This window comes from Chionomys nivalis, chromosome 11 (genome assembly GCF_950005125.1).
Source record: "Chionomys nivalis chromosome 11, mChiNiv1.1, whole genome shotgun sequence".
Classification (NCBI taxonomy): domain Eukaryota; kingdom Metazoa; phylum Chordata; class Mammalia; order Rodentia; family Cricetidae; genus Chionomys; species Chionomys nivalis.
In genome coordinates, this window is record NC_080096.1 from 5,889,351 (window position 1) to 5,909,495 (window position 20,145).

The following is a 20,145-nucleotide window of genomic DNA, read 5'->3' on the forward strand; positions in this document are numbered from 1 at the left end:
CCTCCAATAATAACAATAATAAATTAAAAAAAATAAACAAATGGATATTTCCCAATAAATCTAAAGACACAGCTAAAAGATGAAGCAGTCACCTGACCTGGATCACTAAAACACAGGTTTCCCTAACCACAAAGCTCTTCCTGACCTCCAGTACCACAGAAGGTGGGTTTAAGACCAGGGAATTGCGTGTGCAATGAGTTAGGATGGTGGAATGGGTCATGTCCAATACACGTGGTGTCCTTACAAAAGGGAGGAGTTTGGAACGACACCAAAACATACAGGCTAGAATGGCAAGTGAAGACAAGATTTATGCAGTCATAACACAGAAGTCAGAATAGAGGCTTAGAATAGTTCCTTCATGAGAACATGGCCCTGTCAAGCTCACCAATCTTGAGGGGCCAAGGCATCCCTGTTGTTTAAATCATTCAGTGCTTTGCTACTGAAACCGTATTAACTACCACTGTCTCCTCATGGTCTCTCCCAAGGAGGAGTAAGGTAAGATCTACAGTAGAGTGCTTGCAATCCCAGCAGCAGGTGGGGGGTGGGGGTTGGGAAAGCAGCATAAGTTTTTCACTTATATATATATAAAAGGGCAAGTGTGATAAAATTTCAAAGAGTGGACAAATTCATGAAAGTACCACCAACAAAACAAAGCAAAGTCAGAAGCCTAGGGGCTCCTCTCATGCTAATTCCTGTACCATACCTAACCCACCTTTCTCCTGATTACTTGGACCTCTTTTGAAATGATGCATCAAAAGGAATCATGCACTATTATATTTTTGTATTCATTCAACTTCCTAAAGTTTTGTGGGGTTTTTTTATTGTTTGGTTTGTTTCTGGTGTTTGTTTTGTTTTTGGAGACAGGGTTTCTCTGAGTATCCCTGACTCTCCTAGAACTTGCTCGGTAGACCAAGCTGACTTTGAACACAGAGATCTGCTGGCCTCTGCCTTCCAACTGCTGGAATTAAAGAGATGCATCACCACCCTGTTTTTTTTAAAGACTATTTATACTCCCTTTTTATTCAAATGGACACCCAGAATTCCTTTGCCTCATTTGGGTTATCTCCAGTTTAATTCCATTTGTATGCTGAGAAATTACTTGTCTCTATTGTATATTTTGATTGCACTGACACTCCCGAGAATGCCAATAAAGTTTACCTTCCATCAGAGGGCAGAGCTAGCTACTAGCTGATCAAAATTAGTCAGTTTTGGAGGACCCCGGATCCCGGATATATAGAAAGACATAGGAAGTAGTAGGGAAGAGCTTAGAAAGATGCTCAGCTCTTTTTGGCTAGAGGAAGGAAAGAGAGGTAGTCATTGCTTCTTTGCCACTTCTCCAATCATTCAGGTTCTTAACCCATATCTTACTCCTGAGTTTTCATTCATAAAAGAATAATTAGAGAAATACTTCACATCTCAATTCTAAAATACAAGTAAAACAAAATTATTACTGAGTAAGTTTTAGAAGGAATACACACACCAAATATCTATTAAGGAAATGTGACAAGCCTGGAAATGCAAAGTCAATGCCACTGAGCAACGGAAGACTAGGGACTAGGGTGGCCTGTAGTGTCCCATGAACAAAAGTGACATGGGCAGTGGCATTAACCAGAGTTCACTGAGCTCCTTAAGACAGAGCACAGGCAAAATAAGCTCTATAGAGAGCAAGACACAGACTTAGATCCTGACAAGTTCTAAGTGACACCCTGAGTAGAGAACTGGCTCTTGGGGCCAGGGGCACAGCAGCCTTTCCTCAAAGGACCACTGCAGGACTCACTCTTTTGCCGGTTGGTTGTCTTGAGATAGGGTCTCACTATGTAGCCCTGGCTAAACTGAAACTCACAGAGATTCACCAGCCTATGTTTCCCAAGTGCTGGGATTAAACGCATGTGCCACCACCACCTGGCTACAGGGCTCTTTCCTTATACCACTTGAGATATACCTAAATTCAGATTTTTTCCATTATTACAATCAATTAAAAGATCTGTCCAAAACTACCAATCCCTGGAAGACCTCTCTTGTAACATTCTCTAAAGGTCCTAAATGTCTGAGAGTCAACTAAGGAGCCAGACACTATGCCTATATTTCCAATGCTCGGGAAGTGAAGACAGGAGGATCAAGAATCATTCTCAGCCACATAGAAATGATTCAAAGTCAGGCTGGACCACATAAGACTGTATTCAAAAATAAGAAAGGAGAAAAGGACAGACATGTAATGTATAGCACATGCCCCATGACCCAGTTGCTCAAGAGATTGAGGCAGGATAGTCACAAGTTCAAGTCTTGCTGAGGGACTCAATAGGGACCCGGATTTGAAACTACAGTTTTAAAAAGGAGACAACACAGAACAGACACAGAAACTTCGAGACACCAGGAAGAAAAGAGACACCTGGCAGGAGACAGGTGTGTGTGTGTAAGGAGAGAGAGAGAGAGAGAGAGAGAGAGAGAGAGAGAGAGAGAGAGAGAGAGAGAGAGAGAGATGAATGTCCATCTTGGAATCTAGTCATAGAAAACTACTCTTGACTTTTCAATTTTTAAAATGAACCTGAAGAATGGTCAACATTTAACAGACCTCCAACTCAGAAGTTATTTGGGAAAGGCAGCCAAGTCATTTAGCTTTAAATATTAGCTTCCAGCCACTCAACAGGAAGCACTCAGCAGATCTAAGGCAGGCACTTTACCAAAGAGTGCCCAGTAGAGCACAAATCACAGCATCTCCAAATCATTCAAGTACACTAGTCAGCTCTGTGCCTTAACTAATTCTGCATCTGTGACTCCAACCACAAATCAGAAATAATTAAAAACAGGGTATGGTGGTCCAGCACAAACTTTAATCCCAGCACCTGGGAGAGCAGAGGCAGGTGAATCTCTGAGTTCGAGGCCAGCCTGGTCTATAGATCAAGTTCCAGGACACCCAGGGCTACACAGAGAAGCTGTCTCGAAAAAAATAAAATAAAATAAAATAAAAACAAAGAACAAAGAAAACCATTAGAGAAAAAGAACTGTGTCAGTCATTATACACTAACAGCACAAAGACAGAACAGCATTTCTATCACACTAAGAATCTGGAGTGACCTACCAATGACTGCAGAGTATGAGACGGTATGCACAGGTCACACACGACACTACAGATTTTTATACAAGAGACTGGAGGGTCTGGGGATACAGAGCAGCAGTAGAATGCTTGCTTAGCATGTGTGAGACCTTGTGCCGAATCTTCAGCACTGTGCAAAAAAGAGAAGGAAGGACAGGTGACCTGTGCATCCGCAGATGCAGGCACTTGTGGGAGGGGTATAATAAACAAGAGCTGTCAAAGTACTTTAGAAGAGCCAGCCGTTTTGTAAAGGAGCCTGAACAATCTTCTCTCACATTTCTTTGAGAATATCAAGAACTTTCCATCAAGCTGTAAAGGTGGCCACCATTTGGCAAACACATTTCCTCAACGTTAGCATCCTCAGGGAGGTGGTAGCACAGACTATCACAGTCCGTCAGCAGCAGAGACAGAGGTTCAATGTCAAAGAGATTTTCTTGGCTGTAGGACTTCTCAGAGTTAACTAATTACCCACCTCTCGAGAGATGACAGTCTGAGCAGCATTCCCCATTAGCACCTGACTCCTAACATACCGGAATGTCCCTAGTGACACAAAAGGGAGATTCCATATTATGTGTGATGAGCAGGACTGGCATCTGACACTGCACAATGCAGCTGGCAATGACTCCAACACTGCATTCCCATCACCACACTACATTGCTGTTTCCAGAGATGGAGAACAATACAACTTCTATCTGTGAGCTACAATTAACACATGTTAATGCTTTCCCATAATTTACAATGACAAAGGCAGCCCAGCACCAGGAGGCACATCTGTAGTCCCCGCTTCCAGGAGAAGACAAGAGATCACAGGTTTAAGACTACTGGGCTGGCAACAGAGAACTTTCCAGGTCAGCCTATGCTTACCAGACCCTATATCTTAAAGCAAAACCAAACCAAAGCAAAAAGACACCAAGAAAACACACACAGAGAGAGACACATACCCCACCCTAAATTAAAGAGGCCCTCAGTGAGTGTAATGGTCTGGAAGACTGGGCAATGAGACATCACTGTGGTCCATACTGAATCTGAATCAAAGAGAAGCATGCACAGCACTGGAATCTGCATGGGACGAATGCTCTGGCAGAACTTCAAGTCCTCTAGGTGCCCCGTCATGGACAATTTCATATTGTACACCCCTCTACTCAACTGTCAACCAAGGGAAGTATAGAGTATAGTTGTAAACATAAGTTTGTCTAATACTAATTATTTTCTGAAAATCCCAAACCAACTCCTATATGGCTCCCCAAAATGTAGAACTTTTTACAAATGAATTCAGAAACTCAGTTCTTCTCAGTGAAATGACTGTGCCAGGTTAATGACATAGTGTATCCTTTAGTCATAGTGTTGAAAAAACTTCAAACAGGGTAAGGCTCCAGTGTACTGAGTATACCTCCCATGAAATTCTTGTCATGGATTAACAGTACAAATAATTCAAATAAAATGATCAATGATAGTTTTATTCGCTTCTGTAGGGGGAGGGGGTGTGCCTCTCTAGTTGGTTGGCAGGTTTCTCAAAAGAGCAGTCAAATTCACAGTGATTCACCCAATGAGTGCTGGTACCTGTGGATTCTGTATTTCTTCAAAGCCTCTCATCTCCACACTGGGTCTGGTTCCCTCAGACCCTTCAGTGCACTGACGACCAGATAACATCCACTGCAAGGAATACCGAACACATGCAATTCATCGCTGTCACTGACTGGTTAAGTCACTCACTGCCTTGGTAAAGGTTTACCTGGGACTGAGAAATCTTGCTCTGAAAGCCACTTAAAGAATCTTTTTCCATACTGGCTTTGTGGGAGCCTAGGCAGTTTGGAAGCTCACCTTACTAGACCTGGATGGAGGTGGATGGTCCTTGGACTTCCCACAGGGCAGGGAACCCGGATTACTCTTAGGGATGATGAGGGAGGGGGACTTAATGGGGGAGGGGGAGGGAAATGGGAGGTGGTGGCGGGGAGAAGGCAGAAATCTTTAATAAATAAATAAACAATTAAAAAAAAAAAAGCATCTTTTTCCAGTCCGGCGGTGGTAGAGCATGCCTTTAGTCCCAGCACTTGGGAGGCAGAGACCATTACTCGCTCGCTATGAGTTTCAAAGCAGCTGTTTTACAGTGAGTCACGGGACAGCCAGGCTAAGTAGTGAGACCCTGTCTCAAAACCCCAAAAACCAAAAACCTCTCCAGTTGCTGGTTGATTCTACTTCAACACAGATGTCCTGTTCCCCAGGACTCTGCTATGCATGTATTCCTTCTGCAAGCCTAATTTATAGCTGAAGATAAATAAAAAACAAAACAAAAAACTGAGTGAGTCAGCAACCATCACGAGGAAGCAAGGTCATCCAGAAATGCACAACCAGACAGGGCCAGGAAGACACAAGCACAAAGCTGGCAAACAGACTCCAAGAGCTCCACGCTCACTGACTTTACTTTGCTACCTCAGCTACTGTCTACTCTTCTGGACTATAAAGGAAGCCGAGACCATTACTTCCCCCAGCCCTGTGCAGACGCCAATGTTCTCTTACCTCCTGGTCTGTAGACAACGTCATCCTCGGTGATGTAAGATGTTATCTCCCCAGTGTCTGTCCTTTCATACCGGGACTTTTTCTTGGGTGGTTTCTTCTTGTTCTTCTTCGTGGACTCCTCCGTGGTGGCACTGTTGTCATTGTCTTCATCCTCGCTATGATCGCTCTCAGCATAGTTTTTGGCTCCTCCTTCCAAAGTACAGCTCCTTCGAGGCCTGGCATTCTCACTCTCTCTTGCTTTGTCTCTTTTCTCTCTCTCTCGGTCCCGATCCCGGTCCCGATCCTTCTCTTTGTCTTTGTCTTTGTCTTTGTCAGCTGTCATGATTCGCCACGTGCCTTCTTCTGTCCTCTCACGGCTAGGCCTCCGTGAAAGGTAGACAGTAAGCCTGGGCTTCAGTCTTCTGAATTTCTCACTCAATTCCAGGGAAAATCCAACCACTCCAACAACCCCAACGGTTCAAAAATGCTAGGAGAGAGAAAAGAAAGGGAGGGTGTCAAATTAGTTTTTCTTAGAAGCGTAAATGCTTCCTCTTATTTCCTTCCTAAAATAACATACTGCTTTATTTAAAAACTGGAGATGGGAAGGCAGTGGTGGGGCACACCTGTAATCTGGGCACTCAGGAGGCAGAGGCAGGTGAATCTCTGTGAGTTCCAGGCCAGCCTGGTCTACAGAGTGAGTTTCAGGACAGGGCACACAAAAATACCCTGCCCAAAAAAAACGGAGCTGGAGAGAAAGCTCAACCGTTAGGAGCACTTGCTGCTCGGCCAGAGGACCAGAGCTTGGTTCCAGTTCATTTCCAGGGCATCCAATGCTCCCTTCTGGTCTCCAAAAGCACTGAACGAATGTGGTGTATATACAAAGATTAAGAAAATGCTGCTAGACCTAAAATAAAAACAAGTCTTTTCTTCATTTATTTATCTACTGTTATATGTTTATCTGTGCCTGCATGAGTTTATGTGCATCACACACATGAAGGAATCCACAGTGATAAGAAGAGGGTATTGAATCCCCAGGAACTGGAGTTATAGGCAGTTGTGAGCTGCCATTAAATCGTTTTTTTCCCCAAAGAAAACACTATTCATGCTTCCAATATGAAAACATCTTACATGCCATCATGGAAAAGCAAAACCAGAGAAATACAACTTCATACACGCGCGCGCGCACACACACACACACAAGTCGTGCCAGCTCAATGGTGGGCATAAACTAAACTTATTATACACTCATTGCTTTTATCTTTTTTAAGGAAATAGTATAACTCAGTTAGCAACATATAATGGGAAGAACTGTAAAAAATTAACTTCAACCCAAAATTTAAAAGGAAAGAACCTGTGGTGCAAATTACTTCTGTGTAAGACAACAATTTGCACAGGTATGGGAACCGTTGTAGGAGCCACTCAGTGCGCCGCCTTCTAAAGACTGTCTCCATCTCCAGATTCCAAAGCTCCGTTCAAGAATAAAGCAGTATCTATCTTCTTGACAACTGCAAAGTCGTGAGCCTTAATTAGCTTAGTCATAACTCACACATCTTCTCAGTCAACCATTCTAGCTACGTTCCAGGAGATTTAAAAAAATAGAGAAAGAAAAGCTTTATTACGCCTGTCATAACAAAACTAGCAAATTCCAAGCTCCAGCTTTAAGGACTATTAGGTGGTTTTTACACTCTTCAAAAATTACTACTATCAACAGTCTCCTTAATGAGCTTCTCCAGAAATAACCACAACCCCTCCCCACACAAAACTCTAAGATGTAAGAGTCTGCAATGAAAAGAATGCATCTTAAACTTCAACTCAACACAAATCTTTTTTTTTTTTTTTTTTTGGTTTTTCGAGACAGGGTTTCTCTGTGGCTTTGGAGCCTGTCCTGGAACTCCCTTTGTAGACCAGGCTGGTCTCGAACTCACAGAGATCCGCCTGCCTCTGCCTCCCAAGTGCTGGGATTAAAGGCGTGCGCCACCACCGCCCACTCAACACAAATCTTAAAAAGTTTTCTACCAACGGAAAGAGGTTGTACAAGTCAGCTTTGGAAAACCTAATAATCATTAATCTATTTTCCACAATCATCTGTCTTCCCCCAAATCTCATCTCATTTGAGAAACAATTGTTACTAAATATTGTCTAGGTGCCAGGTGTTTGGGGCTAGAAATTTGAGGGGAGAGCTCAGCTCGCTGCCCTCCACACAGCAGCTGCAACAAAGGAGACAAGTGATGAGACTAAGAACCATCTGCTACCAGGGCCAGATAGGAAACAACATATGCAAACAAACAAAAGACTGGTCCTGTTTACTTAGCCAACAACAGATAAAACAGTTTGCAATTATATGGTTCAGATGCAGAGAAAATTTTCTTCAGTCATGCCAAAATCATAAAAATTACACACATCTCTCCAAAGCCCATAGATCAATTATGATACGCCAGAAAAGCCCTCTCCATCAACATGTCAAATACCCTCAGGAATTCAGGAAAATAAAAAATGTAACCATCTCTGAGAGGTGACTGAGGAAGGAGTAATAGCACTGACCATCACAGGTCAGGAGGCTCAAAGTATGTTGTAACACAAACCTAGATTACTTCTTTCCATACAGTAAATGTTCAGAGAGAATTTCAATTTTAAGCTTATTTCGAGAAAAAGAAAAGTATTCTAGTGCTCATATAAGTTTTGCATAGACGAACCATCTACTATGCCCAAGTCCCTGTAGGCTGTGGTATTAGCATCTGAAAATGCATAAATAAACCCGTGGCTCTCTTTCTCCACCAAGCAAGCCATGGATCTTCACAGCAATGTGAGGCTCACAAGGAATAACTAAGTCATCAAATTCTTTCATCAGCTCAGTAAACCATATCAGACCAAGTAGTTCTACCCACCACACACCCGATAAAGCAGAGTTCATTTCTGCAAGAGCACACTGCCAAAGAGAGCAAAGGCAAAATCTGAAGCACTTGCAGCAGGGCAGTCTTGCCTGCACTGCCAGTCCTCTCCATTTTCACAGGAGCCAATTTTCCTTACCTGTCTCTGACCCACTAATTCACATAGCTTCACCTCAAAACAAATAAGTGAATGTTTAAAGCAGTGTTTTTCTCCAGCAGGAATGCCATAAATGTCCAATGTATGTGCTATTCAACTGCTCAAGTGAAGCAGGTGACAGCACAACCTGCATTAAAAACAAAATCTAATATAGAACACAACTTGGAATCACAGGTGTTATCTATTCATAGTGTGTCCCCTGTGCTCTACCATTTGGGAGGCTGGGAAACAGCAAACACTAGCATCTCTCCCAGGGTAGAAGTTATGTTCCAGAAGCGAAGAGACCACAAATATGTACACATTCAACAATTTCAAGTAGAAAAGTGGTGAGAATCCGGAAGGCTGCGGATGAAGAAGACCATCTAGGATGACCTGAGACGAGCGCAATGGTGCAGTGAGGGAAGAAGCCACAAAGGCACTAGGACTGAGAGGAAGGGCAAGTGTGTATAATCAGCTGACCCAGGCACATTCAATATTCAAGAAGTGGAGCAGACAGAAGGAACAAGAGGAGAAGAGGGCAGGCAGGGTCAAGAAGGGTCAGGGAGGGTTGGTCTTGACAGACATTAGACATTAGAGGACTTGGAGGCCTTGTAAGAAGGTTGGTTGTCACTTAAACACATGAACTGACTCTAGCTGACCCTAGCTGATGTTTCAGTAGGGGTGTAAACATCAAAGAAACAATGATCACACTGGCCAGGACTGAAGAGTTAAATTAGTGGTTAACAGTGCTATTTGGCCTGGTGATAGTGGCACACACCACTAATTCCAGTACTAGTGAGGAAGAAGCAGGCTGTGAGTTCAAGGTCAGCCTGGTCTACAGAGTGAGTACCGGGACAGCCAAAGGTACATAGAAAACCCCTGTCTCAAAACAAAACAAACAAAACCAAAAATGGCTGCTCTTCCAATGGACCCGAGTTGAGTTCCCAGCATCCATATCAGATGTCTCACACTTGCCTGCAACTGCAGGCTGTAAAGAACCTAACACCCGGGCCGGGCGGTGGTGGCACACGCCTTTAATCCCAGCACTTGGGAGGCAGAGGCAGATGAATCTCTGTGAGTTCGAGACCAGCCTGGTCTACAAGAGCTAGTTCCAGGACAGGCTCCAAAGCCACAGAGAAACCCTGTCTCGAAAAACCAAAAAAAAAAAAAAAAAAAAAAAAAAAAACAAACCTAACACCCTCTTCTAAGGGGGAAGACATACAAATAAAAAAAATTTTTTTTTAAAAAAAAGATCATGTCAGATGTGGTGGTGCACACCTTTGATCCATGCACACGAGAGACAGAGGCAAAGCAAATCTCTGTGAGTTTGAGACTGCTCTGTCTACAATAGTGAGTTCCAGGCCCGCCAGAGCTATACAATGAAACCCTGGCTCAAAACAATAAGCAAACAAAACCACTAACAAACCCTCCTCACAAAAAAGAAAAACCTGAAGAAGTCACAAGGGCTGACTGCACAAAGTCTGGTAAGGGAGGAGGCTTTCTGGTTGCAGCTCGCCATGGTATATAGGATGGCCAAGATGGTAGCGGTAGAAAATGGAAAATGTCTGACTTCTATGGGCTTTTCAAATCTGTTTCTATGATTCTGCTTACTTGGGTACAACTAGGCCAGCTTTCCAGGTGCTTTTAAAACAAAAGTAAACAGGATGATACACTAGCGGTGACAATGAAGTCACAACAATGCTAAGGAATCTGGCTTGAACAGCTGATAAATGAAGCTACAATTGTCTTGAGATCTTCCAGCACAGTGGAAGAACACATGATTCTGTTGATCAACCTCAGCTTTGTGGGGGGACAGGACACTCATACAAGGATTCTAGTTCTCAATGATCTGGAACTTCAGTTCAGGGGATACAACTCCCTCTTCTGACCTCCACAGGCAATACATAAATGGTATACAGATATACATACAGGTAAAAATACCATCCACATAAAATAAAAAATAAATCTTTTAAAAAATAAATTTGTGTTTCAATTTGGTTAATAAAGCATGAAACTAAAGGAGGCCATCAAGGAAGTGAATGACAACATTTTGACAGAAATGCCAGCTTCACAGAAACACTTATTTCTCGGGCCTGAGTGATGGACATATAAAACATAACACAACACACTTCCCAAATCAGTGCTCTTAAGATTCAGCAAATAGTCAATTCTTTTCTTCGTAGTTTTCTGATCAATAACAAAATTTAGTCAGCAGGCTGAGTCTCGTTTTATCCTAATCAAAGCCAATGACACAAACCACTCACTCTGCTACTTCAGCCTCCACAGCACAAAGCACAGGCAACACCTCACCCTGCTTCTCAGGGCAAATTCAAAGGGCCAGAATTCCAGCTATGATCAGGGTCCAGGCGTCATTTAAGAAAACCAAGGCTCACCAGGTGGTGGTGGCACACGCCTTTAATCCCAGCACTTGGGAGGCAGAGGCAGGCGGATCTCTGTGAGTTCGAGACCAGCCTGGTCTACAAGAGCTAGTTCCAGGACAGGAACCAAAACCACAGAGAAACCCTGTCTCGAAAAACCAAAAAGAAAGAAAAGAAAAGGAAAGAAAGAAAGAAAGAAAGAAAGAAAGAAAGAAAGAAAGAAAGAAAGAAAGAAAGAAAGAAAGAAAGAAAGCGAAAAGAAAAGAAAACCAAGGCTCACGTGGGTAAGAACACTTGTGAAGCAAGCATGAAAACCTGAGTTTAAATCTTCACCAACCATATACACCTCCAGTTGTAGCTACACACATCTGTAACCTCCATGTGGAAGGAAGTTGACTGGCGGGGCTTTCTGGCCAGAAAACTCACATCAGGCTCACTGAGAGATCCCATCTCAAAGGAATTAAGGTTAAAGATGATTTAAAAAAAAAAAAAAAAGACATGCAATGCCCTCCCTCCTCCAGTCTATGAGAGCAGGCACAGACACAAAGACACACAGACACACACCATCTCTGGTGCGGTGAGGGCTATGCATTCTGACAGAAAGTATTTCACAGAGAAAGAGGCTTAGTTTCTGTTCTGAACTAACAACTACAGTATTTTAAACAGGAAAACATAAAATATCAACTCCAGTGTAAGGTTTGCTTTTGCAAAAGAGTAGAGTACAGGATAGGACTGTGAACAGAAAAATACACCAATGGGAGCTGGGGGAATCAACCTCAATAAAATATGAAAAACTTAAAGCACAAAATAATTAAAGTTAATCACATAATGAAGTAAAAAATAAAAATATTTTCTCTTGAATCATCTATTTACTTATGCAAGAAAGCCTGATGCTTCCAAGTTCAGTCCCTGAGCTTTTTAATCATCTCAGTTGCTCAAGCCAGTCTCCAAAGCACTCAGAGAAATCTAATTCATTCTTTCTCGTTCAACCACACACACACACACAAATCTGTATTTCTCATATGTTCAATCACACAAAAGGTATTCTCAGGTTTTGTGGTTTACCAAACACATTCTGTATCTCTGTAACTTACTGCTCCATCACCTGCTCTCACTATTCTCTCTGGAACTACAAAAACAGGATTTTTTTTTTTTTTTTTTGACTGGAGTGGCCTCTCTGATGCAGCTGGTCAATGTTTTCACAGTCTACCATAGAATAATGTAAGTGAAATGCAATTCATGCATCATACAATTGACTGGGTATTTTGTAATTCTTAATTATATGGACGTATCTTTGTATGGTTATATGTGCACATGTGTGCAGATCCTAACATGTGTTAGCTCAGGTCCTAACAGCGGTGAGTGCTCTCAAATGATGAGCTATCTCTCTCACTCCACAACTGACCCTGTCTAAAATGCACAATCCCATTTGCACCATTCCCTTTCAAAGATTACAAAACCCAGCAAGTCCTAACTGCTCCTCCATTTCTCCAGCCTCATCTCTCTCCGCCTGCTCCCACCTCCACCCTCTATGGTGGCTCTGGCTGCCTCAAAACACTGTCCTGCCCCTGGAAGCCACTTGACTATGAATAGTCTTCCCCTGCCCACAGTCTAACTTCTACTCACCCACAGTCTTTGGCCCTCCAAATCCAGGATTCCTCCGAGGCTCTTTCGAAGTCCAGCCTCTCATGCTGAACCATTCTGCCCATGAAATGGCTTTCCACAAATCTCACCGTTGTTACTAGTGACTGAATTGTAAAACTCTCCCAGTAACTGCAAAGTCTACCATGACATATGGATGCTGTAACACAAATCCCTCTAAAGGATTGCTCTCCTCAAATCCACAGGAGACTTTTCCTCCTTTCTGTCTACTAACTCTCTGTAACACCAGCTGACAGGAATATCACCAGTGCTTTCTGAGAAGTCTCTTTCCCCTTAGATTCCTGGTCACTCAGGGGACCCACAAAGTCTTTCTGCCTGTGTACCCAGCTGCTCCTTCCACTGCTCACTGAGCATGAAGACCATCTCCTCTCAATGTCTTTCCTAAACACACCCAAACTAAGCCAACCTGCTGGCCCCAGACAAATGACCTCTCCAGGACAGTCTACTCCTGACCTTTGCCCATGCCAACTAGTAATACAAGCTGACAACTTTGCCCATGCCAACTAGTAATACAAGCTGATGTCTTTAATGCTTTTCCTTCATCCTCAAATGCTAACATCAATAAATTCTGTCAGTGTAACTTATAAATTTCTCTCACCTACTTCATTTAAGCAACTAGCATGGCTTTCCTGGTGGGTTTCTTCAAATCCAGCCCTTCAGATCTCACTGTACCTTTTTGTGGGGAGGGGGGCTTGTTTTTGTTTTGTTGTTGTTTTGAGACAAGATTTTTTTGTGTGTAGCTTTGAAGCCACTCCTGGAACTCTCTCTGTAGGCCAGGCTGGCCTCAATCTCAGAGATCCACCTGCCTCTACCTCCCGAGGGCTGGGATTAAAGGTGTGCACCACCACCAGGCTATAATTCTTTTCTACACTATAGCGAGGGTCTCCTTTTTAAAGAGCTAATAACATCATGTTAATCCTACCTTCAATATTTCAGTGTCCCTAGTTGAAAGAACACACTATAGCTGCAGCACATCTCCGGGATCTCCGTCTTTCCCCGGCTTCATCTTACACCTCTTCTGCACACTGTCATTCATATCTGCACACTGCCATTCATATCTGCACACTGCCATTCATATCTGCACACTGCCATTCATATCTGCACACTGGCATTCATATCTGCACACTGACATTCATATCTGCACACTGACACTCATATCTGCACACTGACACTCATATCTGCACACTGACATTCATATCTGCACACTGACATTCATATTTGGCCCTTGGGGTACACAACCCTGCCTCTGGACACCTTCGAAAATATGCCAACTTAGCCTCCTCTGTGAAGCTCTTCCTTCTGTTGCCTTGCCCCCTCCTGACCTTTAGCTTATAGCTCAATAGGAACTACCTCACAACATGATGGACTGTCCAGAATTTTAAGGTCTAATTTCTTCACAACACTTTACTCAACTAGAATTTCACATTTATTAACTTTTGTCTTCACCTTCAAGCTGGAAGTTCCTTAAAATACTTATTTTCAACTCCTAATTCACTCCTGGCACATGAAGACGAGGGATGAATAATTATTTCTTCCTTCTCACTCTCTTACATAAGTGGGATCTATAAAGAGGCCATTATAAGATTGCCTTGGGAATAACTGAAGCAGTACTTGAGCTGTCTAAGCCATAAACACCATGGTAAGAAGCAACCAGAACAGCACTGTAGGCGAGAGGACTTTAATAATTTAAAGGATGTCCAATTAAACAGCTTCCCTTAATGGCAACCATGGCAGGAGAAGCAGAAGCTCTTATGTTTTAAAAGAGGGCAGAATGCACACTGGAAGCATCAAACTAATACGGGGTGGGCCTAGAGAGATGGCTCAGCAGTTTCAAGTACACACTGTTCTTAGAGATAACCTAGCCAGAGTTTGGTTCCCAGCACCCACATGTAACTCTCGCTCCAGGAGATCTGATGCCTCTATAGGTACCTGCATTCATATTCACATACAGACACAAACACACACCTATACATAATTAAGTATAACAAAAATAAATGTTAGAAACTGTTTTAGCATTCTCATTTAAGAACAAAATGAGGGGGCTGGAGAGATGACTCAGTGGTTAAGAGCATCGCCTGCTCTTCCAAAGGTCATGAGTTCAATTCCCAGCAACCACATGGTGGCTCACAACCATCTGTAACGAGGTCTGCTGCCCTCTTCTGGTCTTCAAACACACAGACAGAATACTGTATACATAATAAATAAATAAATGAGCCAGGTGTGGTGGTGTACGCCTTTAATCCCAGCACTTGGAAGGCAGCAGGCAAGCAGCCCTCTGAATTGGAGGCCAACCAGAACTACACAGAGAGACCCTATCTCAAAACAACAAAAAGCCCTTAGTGAGCAGCATGGGTCTTCCTTCCAAGAAGAGCAGCTGCAGCCTGGATGCAACAGAAAGCTGCAGAGGTGGGCTACTACAGCTGGTGGCTCGCTTTCAAAGGGAAATCAATTTTCAGCATGTCTAAGAGAGAAAATGTAACGACTTCGCTCTAGAAAAGGAAGTGTCATTCTGACACTTGTATTCACGGTGTGAGAAATCAGGTATTCTCATAAATAGCCACCTGCTGCGGAGACGTGCCAGGAGTTACTGACAAAGCTGCAAGGTGACACTGAAACATGGCATCAGCAGATCTGTAAGTCAGGGAGAGATAAAACCTTCTCATCTGAAACTGATGTGAGACAGACAGCAGCTTTTCCATGGTGTAAAGCGGGCCCACCTGGCCAAGCCTAACCATCCAAGTGGGACAAGCCCCCAGAACAGTTCACTACCTGTGTGGTCAGTAACTACGATCACAATCAATACCTCTGGAGTCTGTATATGTGTTCTCAGAATTCAGAGCTTACTGAAAAAACAAGGGGGTCAAACGCAGAATGCAGCCTTTGTAGTAAGAAGCAGGAAGCCAAGGCAAATGCTTTTGCTTTCACATACAAGGAAGGCTAGATGTTGAGCGGCACTTCCTTAAACAAGCTTTGGAGAAAAACTGGGAGAACTAAGATTAGTGGAACACCAAATAAAACACCGAATTTCCTCCCAAAAGAGATAGTAAAAAGTACCCAGAAGCCGGGCGGTGGTGGCGCACGCCTTTAATCCCAGCACTCGGGAGGCAGAGGCAGGCGGATCTCTGGGAGTTCGAGGCCAGCCTGGTCTACAAGAGCTAGTTCTGGGACAGACACCAAAGCTACAGAGAAACCCTGTCTCAAAAAACCAAAAAAAACAAACAAACAAACAAAAAAACCAGAAACAACACAGAGGATAAGAAAGTACTCAAGACAGCAAAACCTTAGCAAACAATTAACATCTCAGCTAAAACGTAAGAACTGTATTTTAGGGGCTCTGAGGGTAAAAGTACTCTTCTAGTGGACCAAGGGTTAGTTTCTAACACCCACATGGCAGTCTGTAATTTAATTTATGCCTTGGCAATGTTGAAGCATGCATGGGCAACCCACATATGGCGGTTCTGCTGAACTTGTCCATATTGGGTCTAAGTTGTCTAAGTTGATCAGGACTGATCAGGTCTCTTCCTTGAGAGGTCGCCATATCTCATTACAGATGGTTATGAGTCCCCATGTGCTGTGGGACAATGGTCTGTACCCTGTCACTTGTATTTTAAATAAACGCTAATTGGGCAATAGTCAGACAAGAAGTAGAGGCAGGGCAAGGAGAGCAGGAGAATTCTGGGAAGAGAATCGGTCTGCAATTGTCACCCAGACACAGACGAAACCAGACACAGAGCAAGCAAGATGTGACTGCTTCGCCGAAAAAGGTACCAAGCCACATGGCTAACACAGACAAGTATATAATATAATATAAGTTACAAGAGTTAATAAGAAGCCTGAGCTACTAAGCCAATCAGAGTATAATTAATGTAGACCTCTGTGTGATTTCTTTGGGGTTGAATGGCTGCAGGACCGGGTGGAAACCTCTGTCAACACCCATGTGGTTGCTGGGAATTGAACTCAGGACCTTTGGAAGAGCAGGCAGTCCTCTTAATCACTGAGCCATCTCTCCAGCTCCACACGCCAACCCCTACTTGTCTGTAACTCCAGTTACAGGGAATCAGATGAAGGCTTCCTTGGGTACAGGCATACACACATGGTGCACAGATATACATGCAGACAAAATACTTATACACATAAAAAATTAAAACAAAAAACTATTTTATCATTATAATCTGAAGCAGAAATATCCACAGATGAGATGCCCCAGGATATTTCCAATAAAATATTTAGAACCTTGAGGGTTTTGTGTGTACATGTGCATGCACATGTGTGAGAGCATGTGATGTCAGTACACTTATGGATAGAGACCAGACATTGACACATTAAGTGCCTTCTTCAGTTGCTCTCTACCTAAATCTCTCGCTCCATCAACACAGCAAGACCAACAAGCCAGTAAACTTAAAAACCCATCTGTTTCCCAGAGCTAGGGTTACAGATGTGTGCTGCCACATCTGGCTTCTTACATGAGTGCAGTTAATTCAAAATCAGGCCCTTGTGCTTAACGCAGCAGGCACCACCTTACCTCCTCAGCTTTGCTTGCCTGCACTGTCAAATGTGAAGCCTTTGCTCATCACACGCAGAACTGTTTGTGCCTTGTACACAGCTCATAGTTGTTTATTCTATTCAGCCTAAGAAGAAAAATCCCCAGTTCACTCTAAACAAAGGCTTCTCTTCAGTGACACTCTCAACAACTTGAGCTAGAGAGTTCTTTGGGGGGGGGCGGGGGCGGGCGGCTGTATGCACAACAGGATGCTTAGCAGCAGTCCAGGTCCCTAACCAAGTGGATTCTGCTAGCACAACTCCAAGTTCTAATGAGAACTCTAAAAAGAAAAGAAAAATCTCTTCGGATATTGCCTCTGTAAAACAAATTTGCCCACAACCGAGAACTAAATACCTATTTTGCTTTCTTCAAAATTCTGCCAGACTAACATGGAATCCACAGAACTAACACTATTACTTTCTTGTCCAGCTAGCTATGGGGGGGGGGGGGGGGATAGCATTACAAATGCTCTAATGTGTTCTCTAAAATAAACTGAACTGCCTGAAACAGTAATTACATAGATGTCTCAAGCTGAATTAGGAAAAGAGAAGCAAATATACTGAGAATCTGAAGACTGTTAGGAGCAATCACTCTTTGGTGACCAGTTCTGCTCCTGGGGACAGGAAGGGGCTTTAGTCATTGCGCAACTCAAGAGAAAATGAGAAGCCAAGAACAAGGGAAATCAAATGCCTATCAACCAACTACCTGGTCTAAATGGAGGAAAGAATTTTGAAGCTTGCTTTCCCATAGCACAACTGTAAATAGAAAACTAAGAAAGGAAAATAAAACTTTAAGGACAAAGCAAGAGGCTGCAGAAGTGGCTCAATTGGTGAAGCGCTGGCCCTACAAGCATCAGGAACCGACTTCCCCAGAACTCACATGAAAATGCCAAGCAGAATGGTGTGTATTTGTAATCCCAGCAGCACTATTGAAGAAAAGATGGGAGGATTCCTTTGGCTCACTGGCCAGCTAGCCTAGCCTAATTAGTAAATAGGCCAAGACAAGACTCTCTCCAAAAAGGAAGTAGATAGACTTGCTGAGGATGAAACCCAAGGTTATCCTCTGGCCCTCACATGCACAAGTATCTGAAGTCAGCCACACAAGAACACGCATTGTAGGATTCCTTTATATGACAAGTGCAGAAAGAAAAACAAAAAGCAGGCTGCTGGTTGCCTAGGACCTTCAGGGAAGAGAAAACAATTTTTTGCTGTGGATGTAATATTTCCTTGGGCATGGTGGAAATGTTCTAAAATTACAGTGATAGTTGTCAATATCTGTGAATACACTTGAAGTAGGTAAGTTATAAGGCAAGTACATTACATAAAAGCAGCAACATTATAGCTGTGTAAGAGAAGCTCAGGCTCTGCTCCAGCAAAGATGCATCAGTCTGTGAAACTCACAAGGACGAGCTGCACCTCTGTGAACGAGAAAAGCCGCACTTCAGGATGTAAAAACAGTCAAGCACATAAAGTTCTAATCATGAAATGTTGATCGTGAAAAGGCCATCTGGACTGTAGCAACCTTCAACAAGCAAGAAGCCAGGTCAGTCTTACTCCCTCTGTATCACACGCTTAAAGAGAATAAGGTAAACAAGGCTCTAAGATTCCCCAAGCCACAAGCAGTCATGGTACATAAGCTCTTAATGTCTGATGAAGGAAATAACAGGGCAAATTTTATACCAACACGATTACACTTCATACACACGTAAGATTTCTAATTCATGGGGACAAATCATATCAAAGGAAGATGGAAGCATGAGACGCACTGGAGCAGGGCCACTAAACACTTCACACATTAAGTGTCAGGTGAAAGGTCTGGGAAGGCAGAAGCCTAAGTGAAACCTCAATCTGCTGTTTTCTATGTCCAAGTCATTCTAAGTGGGTGTAATTCTTTCTAAGGTTGGCCAAATTTACTGACCTAGAAATCTTAGTGAGCCTTGTGTGATTCAAAGACAAAGGCAGAGAAGACACTAGAACTATTCCTTTCCAGATCACAGCAACTGCTGGTTGCCCAGGGAGAAGGCTTGTAGAATTTCCAGAAGCTGGGAGACAGCACTTAAAAATACAGAAGCTATAAGACCCACCATCGAATAACATCTCTAGAGCAGATTTTTCTGTCAATTTCTCCCTCATTTCAGCACTGTTCAAGAAACTCTAAATACATGGAATCCCATAATCGCTAAACCCATAGATCCAACCCACAATCTGGTAGGAAAGGGAAGACAGCAAAATGCTGTATTAAACAGTATTTTAATCGAGATAAGCACTACGAAGAAAAGGGTAGGTACAGTGATGAGGTTATTAATTTATTTAAGGCAATCACTAGCAAGAAGTCATTTGCCATGGAGAAAAGAATCATGAAGGAGGTGGCATTCTGAGATGAGAAACAGGCAAATTCAAAAGCCTAAGACAGGAACCCCTTGTAAAATGTCAAGGTGCTGAAGAGGCTGAGGACAACGGTGGATTGGAGAGATGGAGGGGCAGCTGGGTAGCATCTGTCCAAAGCAGAGAAAGCCTGGAGCAGGATTTGCCTTCAGAAATCTAAAATAAAAAATCTGAGCAACATGTTAAAAAACCCCTGGTCTAAACTCCTGAGGTTAGGAAACAGTTAACTGTTAGGCAAAGCAGTGGTTTGGTTTAAGATGCACTCTGCAATCATCTGTGTGTGTCAAGAGACTAGGCAGGAAAGGAAACAAGAGAGAGTGAAGAAGGAAGTAGGATTAGGCTCACACTTAGAAAGGAAGAGTCTCCACCGACCCATATAGGAGAAAATAAAAGAAAAAAGGAATTTAGAATGTGTTAGGTCTGAGCTGCCTTGCAGATAAGATACAGGCATGGGTTAAAAGGTCAGAAAGCTCTGGCTTACATTTAAATCTAGCAGCACAGAAACAAGACAACAACCATGAGACTGCGTGGTATCCAAATGAACTATTTGTAATAAGAGTCAAGGTA

The 20,145-nt window shown here is 43.0% G+C and overlaps 1 protein-coding gene across 10 annotated transcripts in view; it reads right to left on the bottom strand.

Annotated features, from left to right (window-relative positions):
- The window catches only part of Rere (arginine-glutamic acid dipeptide repeats), a 372,816-nt gene that overhangs the window by 242,346 nt on the left and 110,325 nt on the right, over window positions 1–20,145 (bottom strand). For all 10 annotated transcript variants that reach the window (XM_057783759.1, XM_057783758.1, XM_057783750.1 and 7 more), the window contains exon 2: window positions 5,612–6,077. In XM_057783759.1, the coding sequence (XP_057639742.1) occupies window positions 5,612–5,933 (322 nt within the window). In that variant the 5' untranslated portion in view covers window positions 5,934–6,077. The remainder of the gene's footprint in view (window positions 1–5,611; window positions 6,078–20,145) is intronic.